Source organism: Exophiala aquamarina (assembly GCF_000709125.1).
Source record: "Exophiala aquamarina CBS 119918 chromosome Unknown aczIA-supercont1.5, whole genome shotgun sequence".
Lineage (NCBI taxonomy): Eukaryota > Fungi > Ascomycota > Eurotiomycetes > Chaetothyriales > Herpotrichiellaceae > Exophiala > Exophiala aquamarina.
The window spans coordinates 825,573-843,160 of record NW_013550583.1 but is presented as its reverse complement, the minus strand read 5'-3'; the positions used below and the strand labels follow the sequence as shown (position 1 = coordinate 843,160).

The 17,588-nt window shown below is 52.0% G+C and overlaps 6 protein-coding genes across 6 annotated transcripts; 3 read left to right on the top strand and 3 right to left on the bottom strand.

Annotated features, from left to right (window-relative positions):
• Positions 1–349: 349 nt before the first annotated feature.
• A1O9_06965 (uncharacterized protein) lies at positions 350–2,799 on the top strand (the record flags this gene model as incomplete). The annotated part of the gene is made up of 6 exons (XM_013403911.1): positions 350–478; positions 616–1,004; positions 1,063–1,338; positions 1,396–1,860; positions 1,925–2,384; positions 2,449–2,799. The coding sequence occupies 6 exons, from the start codon at positions 350–352 to the stop codon at positions 2,797–2,799; spliced, it is 2,070 nt and encodes a 689-aa protein (XP_013259365.1).
• Positions 2,800–3,592: 793 nt separating this feature from the next.
• Positions 3,593–5,146, top strand: A1O9_06964 (uncharacterized protein; the record flags this gene model as incomplete). The annotated part of the gene is made up of 1 exon (XM_013403910.1): positions 3,593–5,146. One exon carries the CDS (start codon positions 3,593–3,595, stop codon positions 5,144–5,146), a length of 1,554 nt encoding a protein of 517 aa, XP_013259364.1.
• Positions 5,147–5,834: 688 nt separating this feature from the next.
• Positions 5,835–6,642, bottom strand: A1O9_06963 (uncharacterized protein; the record flags this gene model as incomplete). Its single annotated transcript, XM_013403909.1, has 3 exons — positions 5,835–6,178; positions 6,237–6,511; positions 6,614–6,642. 3 exons carry the CDS (start codon positions 6,640–6,642, stop codon positions 5,835–5,837), a joined length of 648 nt encoding a protein of 215 aa, XP_013259363.1.
• A 924-nt stretch (positions 6,643–7,566) lies between these two features.
• Positions 7,567–9,049, top strand: A1O9_06962 (uncharacterized protein; the record flags this gene model as incomplete). Its single annotated transcript, XM_013403908.1, has 3 exons — positions 7,567–7,951; positions 8,015–8,194; positions 8,286–9,049. 3 exons carry the CDS (start codon positions 7,567–7,569, stop codon positions 9,047–9,049), a joined length of 1,329 nt encoding a protein of 442 aa, XP_013259362.1.
• A 966-nt stretch (positions 9,050–10,015) lies between these two features.
• Positions 10,016–10,555, bottom strand: A1O9_06961 (uncharacterized protein; the record flags this gene model as incomplete). Its single annotated transcript, XM_013403907.1, has 1 exon — positions 10,016–10,555. One exon carries the CDS (start codon positions 10,553–10,555, stop codon positions 10,016–10,018), a length of 540 nt encoding a protein of 179 aa, XP_013259361.1.
• A 2,770-nt stretch (positions 10,556–13,325) lies between these two features.
• A1O9_06960 (uncharacterized protein) lies at positions 13,326–17,588 on the bottom strand (the record flags this gene model as incomplete). The annotated part of the gene is made up of 2 exons (XM_013403906.1): positions 13,326–17,328; positions 17,389–17,588. 2 exons carry the CDS (start codon positions 17,586–17,588, stop codon positions 13,326–13,328), a joined length of 4,203 nt encoding a protein of 1,400 aa, XP_013259360.1.

Sequence of the window (17,588 nt, the reverse complement as noted above, 5' to 3'; positions counted from 1 at the left end):
ATCCTCCCACCTCTTCTAGAACTGCGTTTCAGGAAGTTGGCGGCTTCTGCCTGTTGTTCCAATGCCATCATCAGCTAATCTGCAAGCTTCCTCGTGATTAATGTGCACAAACCTCACCTTACGCTGCACTGGCCACTCTTCTACACCGCCAATCAAAACCGCACGAGGCTCAGATCATCGCCAGGTCAGTGTTTGCTCAGCTGTCTATACTTTGCTTTTTGTTGGCGCATGCCCAATTGTTCTACCATTGTGCAAACCCCATTCCTACTCAGCCTTCTTTCCTTGAACTATAAATATTCAAAGCACTGACTCTTCGGAATGTTCATCTTTCTCAAAAGACTTATCCAGTATGGGTGATGCAACAACAAAACATAGTACCGAGGTCCATCGGGACTTCGTGTCTCAAACTCCAGAATATCACCGCAAAAGATCACTTAGCATCCAACCTGATCGAGCAGACATCGGAACAAGTCTGAGTGTAGGTCTCGAAGCATCTGATGCACTCTCTCATGAATTTGTTAATGTACCTCTGCCGCCGTAGCAGTAGGTCTATGGCTATCGCTCCCTGACATAACGAGATAACAAGATATGACTGACTTTGCAACCCTTCCATAGGAACTGTGGGCTGGTATAGCAATCCAAGAAGAGTCCGACAGATCAATCAAAATCGGCATAGCTGTCCACGATGGAACTTACAGTGTCGACTTTGCAATTCATCGTATCAGCCTCGATGAAGAACCTGATGACGAGGGAAATTGGATCGTGAATCACCTGATTCCTCTACTGTCAGATTATAGACAGGAACATGTTTGCAAAATCCTAGGTGTCGGTGTCGCTGCAGATCTCCATGAGAAAAGCCCAAATCTTTGCTCACGCCTATGGGCTGAGCTCGATATCGTCCCGATGGTCGTCACCTCAAATGCGATTTTACCATCAAGAACAGAAAAGAATCGGGTATTGGAGGTAGACGAATTGGCCGATTCTGCCGCTCGAAAATGTCTTGCGTAAGTTTGCACGTATGTCACCCTGTTTACAGTCGGGAAGTTAACGAGCTCGATTTAGAATCTTTGCACCTACAAAGCAGCCTCGCTTGGCAATCAGCTATCGCAACGAAGTGCAACCGGACTACGGGGGTATAATTCAGCTAACCACGGTGGACGACTACAGGCGATCTGTTCGAGAACCAACGTGGAGAGCTGTGCAGAAGTTCATCAAGCAGGCAGTTGATCGCAAATTAAGGATTTCATTCTTCAGTGCAACTCCACAGGGCGGTGGGGTGGCATTGATGCGGCATGCGTTATTGAGATTTTTGCAAAAACAAGGTGTAAATGTTGAATGGTTTGTACCGCGAATAGTTTTGCAGCAAGGCTACTTTTACTCACAACTTTATACCAGGTTCGTTCCAAAACCTAGACCAGATGTCTTCCGTGTCACAAAGACAAACCACAACATCCTGCAGGGTGTGGTTCCTCCAACAGTTCGAGCCACCGACGCGCAACTCGGCAGTATCAAGCAGTGGATTGTCGAAAATGCCGAACGGTATTGGCTTGGAGAGAATGGTCCTTTGAGAGCCCCGGAAGACGGAGGTGCCGATGTCATCATTATTGACGACCCTCAAATGCCTGAATTGATACCATTTGCCAAGAAGGAGGCACCAGATCGCCCCATAATCTTCAGAAGCCATATAGAGGTGCGGGATGACTTAGTCCACGAAGAAGCAAGCGCAGCTCAGCATGTCTGGCGCAACATGTGGTCGACCATCCAGCAAGCAGATGTTTTCATCAGCCACCCTGTCAAGACTTTTGTGCCAAGCGACGTACGCAAGGAGACAGTCGGCTGGCTGCCAGCTACAACTGATTGGTAGGTGATTTTGTCAAATTCGACTACCTCAAAGGTCCAGTGTTGTATCTAACCGCTCTTTAAGGCTTGACGGACTGAACAAAGACATGGACGACTGGGACTTGAAGTATTATGTCCACGTATTGAGACAAGCCTGTCAAGCCCAAGGTCTCCCACAACTGGCCTATCCAAATCGTGGCTTCTTCACGCAGATTGCACGGTTTGATCCTTCCAAGGGTATTCCCGACCTCATCAAGAGCTATGCACGCTTTAGGGAACTCATGAAGGATGAGCCCTTGAGAAACGTCCAGCAACTCGTCATTTGTGGCCACAGTTCAATCGATGACCCAGACGGAAGTCTCGTGTACGACCAAACCATGAACGAGATCGACGAATTCCACTCTGACATCAAGGATGATATTGTGGTCGTCCGCTTGGGACCAAGCGACCAGATCCTGAATGCAATCCTCTCGCTTTCTACAGTGGCGCTCCAACTATCCACGCGGGAAGGCTTTGAGGTCAAAGTATCAGAAGCCCTGCATAAGGTAAGCCAACACCAACGCGCGAAAATCATGACTGGTCAGCAATGTATTGACGCTCATTCTCCAGGGAAAACCCGTCATCGCCACGCTTGCAGGCGGGATCCCTCTTCAAGTGGAACAGGGCAAAAGCGGCTTCTTGGTGAAAAGGGGCGACCATGAGGCAGTCGCTCAGCATCTCTATGATCTGGTTAACGACTACGACCTATACGAGAGAATGAGCGAATACGCCAAAGCGCATGTCAGTGACGAAGTGCACACGGTCGGCAACGCACTCAGTTGGCTATATCTCGCTTGTTCGCTCGCTGGAGGCAAGGTCTTAAAGCCCAACGAAAGGTGGATCAATGATCTGGCTCGTGAGGCCGCAGATGAGCCGTACAACGATGGCGAACCACGTCTGCCTAGACATCTGTCCACTTGAAGCTTGTGCAGTACGAGATGAATGCGAGGAAGGGGGCTGATCCAGGAAGGCGCAAGTTTTTAGCAAAGAATTCGATGCATGATGATAGCCTGGTAGTTGGATGGTGATTCATTTCGCGAGACAGCCCGTAATTAGTGTTAGTGGGAAGATGTCAGATACCGGAAACCGGACATTCCAGGGGTGGCAGTGGACAATAAGAGAGGATGGTAAAATGGGAGCCTGGAGTACGAGGTACATTGCAGATTGATTCTGGCGGTAGCATGATGGAACGTGCAGAGAACAATACGACATGATCGCTCTTTGCGACGCCATTCGCTAACCTCAGAAAGCCCAAAGCTTGTTTGATCGCCAATTGTGTTGCACCAAAAGTTCTGTAAGATGCAAAATGCTGTCCTCCGGGCTTTCATAAAGCCCGAGTATTCGGTTGGCCCCTGCAAACGAAGGCTTCCTTAACCAGTTCGGGAGATACGGAGAGTTGGGTCCCGAACACGACCGATACCTTGTAGAGCCCCGACTAAAGGGCATTGCTGTCGCACGGTAAACATGCTGAGGCGTGGTTTTACAGCCGGAGCATTGTACGCCCCTGATAATATATAGGAATTGAGCTGCCGTCGGCGCGGCGCATTTCACCTTCTTTGTCGTCAATAGATTGGCCAAGTCCACGAGCGATCAGGGTTCTTCACAACGAATATATAGGAGCATCAGCATAAAACGCCTCGAAGGATCAACTTTACTTTCCAGCCTCACAAGTGTCTGCGTAGATTGGAAAGCAGTGTTGAGGAGACACGACACAATGAGCATGGTCTACGACGTTATCATCGCCGGCGCTGGGCCCATTGGACTCTTCCTGGCATGCGAGCTGGGACTGGCTCATGTCACTGTGCTGGTCCTAGAGCGCGACGTGAAGGCCGAGTCGCCCTGGAAGTCTAATCCTCTGGGGCGTCGAGGCCTCAACACCATTGCGGTAGAGGGCATTTATCGGCGTGGTATGCTGAGCAAGCTGTTCGATCCCGCAAAGCGACAGTTTCCTAGGGAGAAGAAAGCTGGATTCCAGTTCGGTGGCCACTTCGCAGGCATAGCGGTCAACGCCAATGCCCTCGAATTAGACCGCTGGAAATACCTCATACCCGGACCGGGGTTATCTCCAGGCCCCGTGACGATTGAACAACTTGAGACCATGCTCAGTGAGCGTGCTGAAAGCCTTGGTGTCACCATCCTCAGAGGGACCAGTGTGACAAAAGTATCTGAGCAAAGCGAGGATAGCGTAACGGTCGAGGCTGGAGACGACCAAACTTTCCATGGCAGGTGGCTTGTGGGATGCGATGGCGGACGAAGTGTAGTTCGAAAGACCGCAGGGTTTGATTTTGCCGGAACTGAAGCCAAGTTCACTGGATATGCGGCACAATGCGATATCGAGAATGTCGAAAAGTTGGCCCAAGGGTTCCACACCACGAAAAGCGGAATGTATGTTCGAGCTTGGGCGGATGCTCTACATCTGATGGACTTTGACGGTGCCAGCTTTGATCGCACGAAGGAGATAACGAAGGAACATCTCCAAGACGTTGTGAGACGCGTGACAGGTGTTCCGGACGTTAAGATCACAAAGATCCACCTTGCTTCCTCGTTCACTGATCGATCTAAGCAAGCGACAACTTACCGCAAAGGCCGAGTCCTCCTGGCCGGTGATGCCGCGCACATCCACTCGCCTATTGGTGCGCAAGGCTTGAATCTTGGACTCGGCGACGCAATGAATCTTGGCTGGAAACTGGCTGCAACCGTTAGACAGGAGTCCGGGGCGGTTGGTTCTCAGCCAGATCTAACTCTGCTTGACACGTATGAGAAAGAGCGCCATCCCATTGGAGAAAGGATCCTAGACTGGACACGAGCGCAAGTCTCAACACTGGAGCCCACTCCATTTGGCGCGGCCATTCAAGCGCTTGTGCGAGACCTCATCAATACTGCCGATGGAACAAACATGTTGATCGAGCGCCTTTGGGGGTTTTCGCTGCGGTACGATCTCGGAAATGGAGATGAGGTCTTCCACCCGCTCGTTGGATGCAGCGTGCCAGATTTTGAGCTACAGGATGGCTCTCGATTGGGCTCTAAGCTTGAACAAGGAAAAGGATTACTCGTCGATTTTGAAGACGATTCTGACCTCAAAGACATGGTCGTTGGTGAACCATATGCCACTAGAGTGGACTATGTCGGGGTTGATGCAAAGGACTGTCGCGATCTTAGGGCGTTATTGATTAGACCTGACGGTGTCGTCGCATGGGTTACTGAGAAGAACCAAGCTCCTGATGTGGACGCGGCAAAGGCTGGCCTAAAGCGGTGGTTTGGATCGTAGGTCTTGGGCACCCTTGGTATAGAAATCTGTACAATAATATAGAAACTCAGCTTTATGTAGACCATGAATCGACACTCGTCCATCAAGCACTAGACCTGCTCGTCACCTTGTCTCAAGGAGAGGTCGCATATCTGCGTATCAATATTGGGGTGAAGCAGCCGAATGCACCTAATTGTACGTGATGTCCGAAGTACGAAGTCTCAGATTATGTCAAGCCGTTATGGCATTGCGATTCGACTTAGGAGCTCACATGAAAGTTAGAAAAGCAGGTACAGTATGTGTGGTGAATTGAAGTTGAAAATGGAGGAAGGATAGTTTATGTTAGATTGTTTGTGTTGCGATCATGCACACGCGGCCCGCGGCTAGGCGCGCTTTTATTTTCCCACTAATTAAACCGGGCGAGCTCCACGACACTGTGAACACCAAGTATATCTAGGTAGTTTTGGACTCAACTTCCGTGTGATGAGAAGAGCACAATCTGAGAGCCCCTATGATAGTGAGTTAGATTGAGATAAACAAAACCGGTATCGCTGGTTTGTTTCATCCAGCTGACCCGCCACGGAGCTAAGGCCCATAGTAATTCGACAAATTACTTCACAATCTCGAAGTAGACTATACGTTCGATGCTTTAAGATAAGATTCAAGATATATACAGGGACTATGTCTCCGGAAGAACGATACCGTCATCTCATACTATCTTATCTTTAATATTCTGCGGAGTGGGAACGGATATTTCAAAAGACTCCCTAGCCTCAAGTTGATCACTATACCGCTTGAGATTAGGATATTCTTCCTGCCACGGATGATCTTGGAAACGGACACGAAGATACCCAAGAGCAGCGCCGGCTGCTACGTCAGCCAACGTGAATTTATCCTCGATGAGGAATTCACGGTCACCGACCCAATAAGCGAGCTGGTTGAGTCCTCCGTCAACCTTCCGCCGCTGGCGAGATGTCCACTCCCCACTGGGTGATGAGCGCTGCTTCTCAAAGAACATCAACACACAGGCGTCGCAGATACCATCTGCAATAACTTGAACGACGTTAGCCCCTCGTATCAGATCAAGGAAGCAGCCCTTCAAGATCCTCACCTTGAACCTTCTTGGCAAACAGCTCATTTTCCTTGGTCTTGGGCATCAAAGCCAAGTGACTAGGCGGTGGAAATTTATATTCAATCCAGTCGAGGATGAGATGTGACCCATAGACTGCATTATCGGGGTCGGCCGTGTCAATGAGCACAGGGAGCTTCTCCAGTGGGTTGTGCTGTGGTATCTGAGTCGTGTTGTCCCAGGGCACCTCGGTCACTAGCTCGAAAGGGATCTCTTTCTCGTGTAATGCGATGCGTACCTTGCGAGCATAGGGTGAGCTAGGAGAACATTAGCATCCCAAGCAGCACTTGAAGCCGGCGGCAAGATGGCCCCAAGCATTGACACCAACTAGTAATTCTGCGGTCGAGTTGACGACTTACGGGGTGGCCGATATCAATTTGAGAACCATGATCTCTCACGTATGGTGATTTTCTGTGGGTTCAATCTCATTCAGCGGTTGAATACAGAATTTAAGCTTAGTCATCACCACATATATCAGCATTCTCTGCAAACGTTATGCACTGGTGAGGCCCCATCGAGGCTCCTCGAGGTTCAAGTCGTACTCGAATGATGCCACTCGAATCTGCAGGATTTACGATCCTCGAGTCCCCATCTCTTACTCCGCTCGTCCATTAGACTTTGAGGGAGTTTATAGTGAAACTTGAAGGACGAATAATGGCTCGTGAGTCGTGATGGGACGGCAGGGGCGTTTTGGGTGCGGCGCATGTGGCGGAGTAAGAGCGCGCAATCCTCAAATGTCGCACCGTAGCCTCGGCGCCTCGGCAATCGTGTACTCCGCCGTAGTAGGATCACCCAAGCTTTGGTGAAGGCTTGAGGTTCATTTATCTTCGGACATAGAAGAGCTCTTTCGAGGTGCAGAGTGCAGTACAGCGGCCTTGTGCTCGGTACGGAGTACAAGTATTCCCATCTGAACTTAGGTGGGAGCTTTGGTACCTGGCATTTGCTACCCACTGTTGAAGCTCTGACGGGGAGGGGCTCGGCCAACAGGTCCGGCTTGAGCACCGCGGCTGGAACTGGACCTCCACTCTCGTCCTGCGCCATCCCTGGCTGGCTATCTAAAAACACCGAGGTACAAGTCGGCCCAAGGTCTCACCACAGCGTCTCGCAGAGTTTACCCCATATGCGACTGGTTCAAATTCGACGCTGATGTTCGAATCTGCCAGATATGAGCTCGAACCTAGCTCATAGTCCTCGCATACCTTTCACAATTGTTGGTCGATTATTGCGGTCTTGTCTCTGAGGTAAATCCATTCTTCAAGTCGCGGTTGGCGTCTCTCCTCATTTCTTGTCCCACATCCCAAAACCGAATACAATGTCTTCCTCCGCACAGATTCCCTTCTCAGAGCCTCCATGGCTGGCAGGCATGCCCTCGCCATATCACAAAGAAACACACAAGAAATGGCAGAAAGCATGTCGTGCATTCCTGGACGAACACTTAATCCCACACGCGATGGACTGGGAGCGGGAGGAGACTGCCCCAGATCATCTCTTCCAGACGTTCAAGAAACACAACATGTTGATTCCTAACCTCCCTTCGCCGCTGCCCATTGAGTGGCTGAAAAAGGTGGGCATTAACGACATTTTGGGCACCCCCATTGAGGAGTGGGACTATTTCCACACCGGGATTTATCTAGATGAGATGATGAGGTCTGGCCTCACTGGTCCTGGTGGCTCGATGACGGCAGGACATGCATTCGGTGCGTGGGCATGATTCTTAATTGACTACCATCCATTCCTAATCGCTTATCGATGCTTGTTAGGCATTCCTCCCATCATCAAGTTCGGCAGTACTGCCCTCCACGAGAGATTCCTTCCAGACCTCCTGACAGCCAACAAACGATGTTGTATTGCCATTACGGAACCGAGCGCGGGTAGTGATGTTGCTAATATCGCGACGACCGCCAAGAAGACTGCAGACGGCAAGCACTATATTATCAATGGTGGGTTTGGTCCTTAATAAGAGCAGACGACTCCCTGCCCCTTGCATGGTCATATTTTGCGTATGGTATCCCAGACTAAACTCTAGTGTAGGGCAAAAGAAATGGATCACAAACGGCTTCTGGTCCGACTACGCAGCCATGGCAGTGCGAACAGGCGGACCCGGCGGATCTGGGCTGAGCATGATCGTCTGCCCTCTAAAGGGTTACCCAGGTGTTGAGATGCGACGGCTCAAAGTCTCTGGTCAAATCAGTGCAGGGACAACATTCATCGACCTGGATGACGTGAAAGTCCCCGTGGAGAATCTGATCGGACAGGAAGGATTGGGCATGAAATACATCATGAAGAACTTCAATCACGAACGGCTCACCATCTGCTGCGGCGTGGCACGTCAATCCCGGGTGGCCGTTGCCGCGGCCTTTGAGTATGTGATGAAGCGGGAGGCCTTCGGCAAGGCTCTAATCGAACAGCCCGTGGTCCGCCATCGGCTAGCCAAGGCTGGCGCCGAGCTGGAAACCCTACAGGCTTGGGTTGACCAGATCCTGTACTCGATGACGAAGCTGACCAAGGAAGAAGCCGACATCAAACTCGGCGGCTTGACTGCCCTTGCCAAGGCCAAGTCCGGCATGGTCTTCAACGAATGTGCCCAGACCGCCGTCCTGCTCTTTGGCGGCAACGGCTACACCCGCACCGGCCAAGGGGAGATTGCAGAGCGCCTGTACCGAGAGGTACCCGGTGTGCGCATCCCCGGTGGAAGCGAGGATGTCATGCTTGACCTGGCCGTCAGACAGCTGGTGAAGAATTACCGCAATGCTACCAAAGCTCTTGTTGCTCCAAGCGGGAGCAGCAAGCTGTGAGACGCGGGGCGGAAAGAGAATGTGTACGGGAGGGAGAGATCCTTGTGTGTTACTAGGATGTGCAGTGATAGAACAATAACATGTCTGTGTCTGTGTGCGCTCGTACATAAACAGAAACGAAAGCCTCAAATGAGTTGAATGTGCACATCGGCCTCGTCCTCGGAGCTCAGTGGAGCACAGAGCTCACATCAAATCCGGAACAATATTATTCCGAGACCACAGCCACTCGTGAGAACCACCCCGCAACCTATTCCGAACCACTTTCTTTCGTCTTCGAAGGCTCGCCAGCGGAAACTGGACGCACTCTCCCGACGACGGACCTACGGCCGCATTCGAAGACAGTAAGTTCCCATGTCTGGATTCTACCTCAATCTGGCGGTGTGTGGCCTCGCAACTCACCCCGCAAGACACTAGAAAAGCGCAGTGAAGGATAAAACCCAAAAGCCGCCAGTCAGTGCCCTCCCATGCCTCGTCTGCCAGGTGAGGTACCTCGAATCTTTTCTTTTGTCTTTGCTGCTGGAGACGATGAGCTTGGATGGGCGGAAATATGCGACGGCGGGAGAAACACACAGAGAGAGAGAGAGAGAGAAAGGAGAAGCAAAGAGAAGACGAGAAAAGGCAAAGACGAGGGAAAGGGGTAAGGTATACACGGCAGATATCCCTGCTCGGGTGAGATGTGATAAGTAATAGTGTGTGTAGTGTGAGTATTAAAACGCCTAGAAGAAAAAACAACCTAATGCTATGATATTGATGGCGTCCATAGATGCTGCTCCGTCGAAATGCTACTGCAGGATCTTCCATCTTTTTCACATGATCCAAATTTTTTGAGGAGATCTGGTGTCGATGGGTTCAGGCCTCGCCCTCTCGGCTGGAATTGTTCATTAAAACCGTGTTTTTTTTTTTTTTTTTTTTGCCGGATCGTGGTCGTGAAGTACCTCGTTACTTCCCTAGCTTGCCAGAGTCCATTTAAGAGCTTGGGGGTGGAGGAGGGAGAGTGACGGAGCCACCGATGTCCAAAACCCAGGCGGCGGAGTTGAACTCGGTGTAGAGGCGGCCGAGCTGGTAGCCGCCGGGTCCAACGATGGTTGGGTCAGGGCCGGACTGGGTGGCATAGAGGACGGAGATGCCGTTGGCAGGGGCGATGTCGAGGCCGACGGCGGCGGTCCAGCGGAAGACGATGACACCATCGGAAGTGATGGCGTCAATGGCTAGGATGTCCAAGCCGATGGGTGGTTGAGCGCCTTGTCCAGCAATGTATGCTTGTGGACTGGGGAAGGTCGGGCTGCCGGCTGGAGCGCCGATCAGGAAGTTGATGGAGTCGGAAAAGTCGACAAATGATGGGGCGAGGAGGTTGGTGGCGACGTTGACGTCGAACGCCGTCAGGGTTGACACGAAGTCGTTGACGATCTTGACGGCTGTGTCGTATGGGATACCCTTCTCGGTGCGTCGTCCGGCAGCGGCCAAGCCAAGGAGGCTGAGGGGAGCGAAGATGGTGGAGAAACGCATGTTGGCTTGGTTGGGTTGATCAAGAAATGAAAGTGAGGGGTCTGATTAGGTGGCTATAGCAGTGTAAAGACTGGCTGTGCTTGAGAGAGTATTAAGATTCCGGGGCTTGCAGGCAACGAGAGGCTGGTACAAAAGCGATTGTGTAGATTGATGGAGAGAAGAAATCTGGAGCTGAAGTTGGGTTGGACAGTGCGCTTTAATAGATGCGCGGACACCTTTCGATCACGTTTGCAGGGTATTGCATGGGGAGGAAGTATTTGTGATCAATGAGGGTAGCTTCAGGATAGCTTCATGCTGCGCCTTAACCGACCAGTCTCACCTGTAATGGAGCTGTGCAGGGTGCGGGTGCTGGTGCTGGTGTTGAGGCTAAAGCGAGGCACCCGATATAGGGCCCATACGAAGGCTGGTCGAAGTGGCCAGGACTAGAGACGAATTGAGGTTGACCCGAAAATGATGCAGGAACAAGCCCGCGGGGATCCGTCTGATGTCAGATATCGATTGGTAGCTAAAGGACGAGACGAGGAGACACCTGAGGAAGAGAGCGGCGATTGACGTTGACTGGAAGGATAGACAGCTAGCGAGGCCGTAGGCCGTAGCTTGGTAACGTTGTAACTTGTTGCTCGATAGCGTCAGGCGGAGACAGCAAGGCAAAAGAGAAGGTGTGGTAGTTCCATGTCATCCATGTGTTGACGGGCATGGACGGTTGCTATACTGGTACACGAGAGGGTCGATCATTGGACGAGATGGATGAGATGGACGCAGCTAGATCGTGTTCAGTATAGGCGGCGGCCTGAGCTGTGTTGAATGGAGGTGCGGCCTACAGACTCCAGAGGCTCAGCAAAGTCAGCACCCACCACCCATCACGATCACCGCCTCGCACCGTTTTGGGTCTGGGCTGGCTTTTTTTGGAGACGCTCGGTCATCAGAGGGATTGACTATGCACGGGCGTCAGCAAGTTAGTGAACGATCACTGATGAAGTTTGGATCGCTTTGGTCCGATGCAGAGGATAGAGGCCGCTAGATGGATCCTCCCTGTTTTAGCTTTCGCACGTCGTTCGAGAAGAGTAATACTCGTTACCTCAGGTTATAAATTGGAACACGTACGAGAAGGGTTCGAAATGACGTTGAGTTTTTACCCGAGGCGAGGCGTGTGTTGGCCTCACTCTGCGTGAGGCTCACAATGTTGGTTAGTTTGTACTTGGTACCGACCAGTACGCGTAGGTACAAGTAAGTACACCGTACTCAGTTCCCGTAGTCTCCACGTAAAGGCAACACCGAAGGATCTCGAATTCTGCCGCTTACCCTCGGTACCTCGTTAGACCCCTCGCCAAATAGAACAAGACGCCTTGCGACCGCTTAGCTGTTGCGGCCTTAGGCACCCGTTTTAAGGCCCATTAGTTATCCGTTGCTTACTGTCTTAGGCGGCATTAGGGGAGGGCTTCCCACGCTCCCAGCAGTAGTCAACTGGGGAGTTTGGCCCCGGTGGTAAGACACAGTCGTGAATCGTGATTGACGACGTCCTCAAGCCTTTGCTAAGGCTGGACGCGACCTCATTCGCCGTGCTGCTCCAGACATTCGTAAGCGCCCGTGTTCACAGTGACAAAACACATTCTTGCAAAGTGCGGCCGTGGCGTCCTTAGTGGCGGAGAGGCTGACCGGAGGCGATTGACCAGAAACACGAATCAACGTGACCATCACTGGGCAGTGATCACCGACCCAAAGGTCATGGATTTACTGCTTAGTATATCGTACTGTGGCACCGAGTATTTGTCTCTGGACATACCAGGTATTAGCGAGATCCAATCTACTTGTCCTACAGTAGGTATCTCTCCTCGAAAAGTGACGCTTTCCCTAATGGGATTCTCCTCAGCCTCAGGTCCTTTGGCAGTATTGTTGACTGTCAGTGGTAATGTGCCTTCGGGGCTACCTGGGCTGGAACCGCAAGCACGAGATACAAGCACGAGATACGAGGTCCTCTGTACAGTACCGCTTCTCCATTTCTACTGTACCTGCGGTGAGGGACCAGCGGCCGTGCGGGGCAACTTCTTGGTATTCTGATTGACATAAATGCCCAAGACGTGCCCAAGACGTGCCCATGTCGAACTCCCGGGATGGAGAAACTTATGTACAGCTCTCGCTACCTTATACCTCAGAGAGACTTGATGGTTTTAAATAGGGCGCGTCAACCCCCGTGCCCGTCTGATAGCAGAGACCATGTCTTCCATGTCGTTTTACGTATCTTGTCACGTTGCGAAGGAGGGGATGTACATACCTGGGCGGTACCTCCTAGTTAATCCTCGTAGTTGGCCTGTCCACGGTCCTATCTCGGTCAGGCTGTCGCTTTGTCCTCCGAGCGACCTGCCGCCTCGTCTCCATCTGCACGTCTAACGGCCTAAAGTCACACACGAGTCACTACTCACGCACTACTCCAAACCAACTATGCTGAAGGAATCTTTCCCCGAGTTGTCCGTCCACTCAAGTCGCCTTTCCCAAGCCATCTATCAGCCCTAGTCTCAGCTGACCGCCAGCTCGAAGCCGCTCGCTCACCTTGTCTGGTCAGAATCTCGGAACGTTACAACGTTCGAACATGATGTTTCTAGCTGACAGTCTTGCGATGAACGCGCCGGAGAAAGCTCCATCCAGAGATTGAAATTGATTGAAATTGATCATTCCTAAAATTTGTCATTGCTCGCACCCGTTCACTCGTTATGCCCATCCATAGCCAAAGGCAGGAACTTCCGTAGCAGGGGGGGGCTTCTAACTCTCCCGATCATGATCTCGATGAAGATTGGTCTTGGCCGCCGCCGCTTTCTTCGCCGGGAGTGACTAACCGAACGCTCTTCCGTGAACCGCTGAAACCTGACATTTGCGCCCGACTTGCACCAGACAGTCTTTTCCCGGCAAGACTCCGCTCATCGCCGCTCTGTGTAGCCCGATCCCCCGTAATGCTTTTCCGGAGGGCTGCTCTGGCTTTGTCTACTGCCGGACTTCCACCTGCACGCAGAGAGTCTCGTTTCGTCGATCCACCACCACCATGGTTTCCATTCAAGCCACGAATCAGTCGGACTTCCTCTTCTTGTTTGATTTGTTGCTCTATCCGTGCTTCTCGTGTTTTCCCAGGACCACAATCGCAGCCACAGCCCTGTGTGGGACACGTTCCGTTGCTCGATGGTTCAGCGAACCATTCCTTCATACACCTCACATGCCCAGAATGTCCGCATGCCTGACAGAATGTCCACATTCTGCCATGGCTTCCCCATGGCCACACTGATCCTGCAGCGTCCCTGGTCTCCGAAGCATTTGGCACCTCTTGATCAACAGTGTGCATCGATAGACATATCGGGCATACGGATCGAACCCGTTGACACCGTTCACATGTGTTCCTGCCTGACGGCATTTGTCCGTGGCAAGTGGTGCACACAATCGAGAGGCTCGCAGCATCGCCATCAGTGAGGCTGCTGCCAGCTTGCTTGTCGCCTCCTGCAGAAATGTATAACCTTGGGTACTCAAACTCTACGCACATTTTCCGCAACACCGCAGCCGATGCCACCAGTTGCATTTGTCGCAAGAACGATAGGTGAGCATCAAAGATGCTTTCAATGATTCGGTGCCCGAGGTGTGGTGTCATCAATCGATCCGCCAGGTTGTTGGTTCCACCCGGTTCAACTCCTTTAAGCTTTCGAAACCTCGCATCGAAAAAGTAGGGATGCACATGCATCAGAAGGTGTGATGCAAATTGTGAGTGTCCAATTCCGTTCTCCACATCAAACGCAATACTCTGGCAGATCAGTGGTAAACTCGACCAGGCGAATGGCGATTTTGGCTCATAGTTGAACAAATCAATGGGCCGGAAGTCGGATATCAGGTACGTTTCACAGTCCAGTTCGTCCATTGACATGGAATTTGACAAACCTGGCTGGTGGCCCGAACTTTTCTCATCCCCAATCTCATGAGCTTCACTCACCCGCAACGGATTGGATGTGTAGATTCGAGGCTTGTCCAGCGATGTTCCCTCAAAGTGGAAGATATCAGGCGTGGATGACATGGCAGTGTGGAATTCTGACGTGGGCATCGAGTGTGCTTCCTGTCCAGCGTCCCAAGCACCTGGATCATTTTGGGCCGAGACCTGGATGCGGGCACCAGTGGGTGCATCACTACCAAAGCTCATGTCGGGTGGAGTTTCAACTGCTACGCTACCAGAGATCTGGGAAGGTTTGATGAATGACCGCGCATGCCCCTTGATATTTTCAACATGGGGTTCTCCAAACGAAAGATCTCTCTCCTCCTCTGTCTCATCATCCTGTTCCGAGTGATTCGGAGTTTCGGCGCGCTGGTGGTGAGATTTGGCGTTTCCGCCAGCGGAATCAAAGGACTGTCCGAGTGATCTTGCTCGCTGCGAACTGTCTCCAGAGGCAGAGAACATTTGAAAGCTATCATCCGAGTCGTGTCGAGGATGAAGAGCAGGGGTGTTGCTGGACCCTTCTAAGGTGAATATTGGTCTCGCTTGCACCCGATAGTCGCGCAGTGCTGCTCGTCGATCGTCTTGTGTCGTCCCCGTGGCGGAAATTCCTCTCGCCGGACTCGAAGTACCCGCATCTCGCACGCCAGCTGATGGTTTGGGTGATGGGTTGGGCGAATTGTGGTCTTTGGACGTAGTTGTTGCGGATTGTCTGTTGACATCTGGCGAGGAGGGGGCAGACCCTGTTCCTCGACCAGGGCTGTCAACAAGGGCTCGGGCCGCGGCAGCTGCCGTCGAGTGAGAGCTCAGCACAGAGGGGGGTAAGGTTAACACTTCATCGATTTCCTCTTCCTCCAAAGCCCACTTGCTCCATCCTCTCCGAGACGAATATGGCGAGTTTCGAAATGGTTTAACCAGTGGCGTGGTTGCATTAGATGTGCTGTCCGAATGAAAGGGCCTGTCGGATTCCACGGTAGATTTTAAAAGGCTGCTCATCAACCTGTGAGATTTGGCGTCCCCTTTAGCCTTGGAGCCGCGACCAGTAAGACCAGGAAGCGGTGAGAGAATTGAACGGTGAGATCCGGCGCGGAACTGCTCCAGCATTTCGCGCCGCTTCCCGGCTTCTGCTCGCCGTTGCGAACGATTTGCATCTGCCCAATCTCTCAACTCAGGAACGAAGACAGCACCCAGTATCCTCCACGATTGCGCCATGCGATGGAGAGACACTGCATCGCAGGCAACGGCATTTTGGTAAAACGCCGCTTCGAGGCGCTCGAGTATTGTACTGGGAGACTGCACCCTTTCCTCGGCTGTTGCTGGGGAGGCATAATTCGACGCAAGGTACTGCACTATCCCGAGTTCTGTAGCTATCCCGGGGACACAATTAGCGGTCCCGAATTGGTCATTGTTAAACAGGTCTGGTCGCTGGAACACCGCTCTATCTAGGGACAGAATAGGAGGCTTCTCTTCCAGAGAGAGGGGGCTATTGGCTTGTGATTTGGTGGACTTGGATGATCGTAAACCCCTTTCAATGCGGCCATGAGTTGACGACAAATGAGAGTCCAGGGGATTCTCATCATCGGTGAAACTTCGACTCGCCGTAGGATCATCACCACTACTCAATTTGTCCCGCGGGATACTGAGAAAGCCAAGAGCGGGGTCCTCGGCCGCTGAAGTACGAGGGAGCTCTCTGCGCTCGGAAAACATATAGTACTCGCCATCCGGAGTGAAGGTGGAAGTGCAGGGGGAGATTTCATTATAGAACGGGGCACCGTGCTTGAGGTCCCACTGAGTGAAGACGCCCTCATCACCAACCGTCCACAACTTGTCTTTGGTGGCCCATAGGAGGTCATTTGCGGCCGAATTGTATCTGTCTAATTCGCGAAAGGGCAGCCATGGGCGTCTCAAATCCCAAGTGTGAATTCTTGGATCATCATGGGTATAGGAGACTGCGATTTGGGTGCTTTGCCAGTGACCTGAGTCGGTGGTCTCGGATGCTCTGCAGGGAGGCCTCCATCTGATATTTCTGATTCCGCTGGGTGCCCTGAGCTGGAAAACGGGCTTCTGTCGCTTGTTGTCGTTCTGAAAGTCCCAGACTCGGATATATTTGTCAAACCCACCCGAGGTGACATGGCGCCCATCAGGGTGCCAATCGAGCGAGTAGCACGCTTTTTCATGGCCGTTAATGCTCAACTTTGGGCCTAATGGAGAACGAGCGTCCCATTTTTGAATGACGCCGCTGTCGGTACAAATGGCAAAGTCTAGTGGTTCTGATGGCGACCACCGAACATCTCTCACAGGTATCCGGGGTTCGAACCTCAAACGAGAGCGGTCGCGTTTGCCATCACGTAGATCCCACAGTCTGACCGACTTATCTTGGCTAGCGGATAGCAGGAGGTAACCAGCAAAAGGGTCAAAATCCAATTTATTGATCTGGTTGGTGTGCTCGTGGAGCCATGCCAGCTCCAGCTTTGACGCCCCTCCCACATTTAGATCGTACAGCGAAATACGGCCACTGGTGGCGGCAGTTGCTATGATATGCTTATAATTGCCTGTGGACCATTTGACATCTCTTGCGGGCAAAAAATCCCGTCTCTTGCCCGGGCCGTCCAATTGAGGAGAGGTCTGTGAAGAAGCGGAGGACGCAACGGCTGTTCGGATATTGAAGGCGTCAGTGACAGTTCCATCCTCGACCCGGATAGTCTTCAGGATCTCTTTGCCAGCGAGGACCGCGTGTGTGCCGGATGAGTTGATGTCTAGGGCAGCGATGGGAATCCCGGTGCGATGACTCGTGTTTTGGGACGATGTGAAAGTACTGGCGAGGGATCAGATTAGCCCAAACTGCAGGGAGATTTGTAAAGCATTCCTCTCGCACCTGTACGTGTGTGTGTTGGTGATTCGACCAGCGACGTGATCATGGTCGCTTTGTGCTGGGCCGCCATGGTAGTAGTCTGCGCCAGTATGGGGTCCCCAGGGAGCAATGATCTTTTGCAATTGGACTAGACGAGGAGGTGGTAACGGTGGCGCTGGGGGAGGGAGGAGAGTTTGGTGTTCAGCAAGGACGGGATCAGACAT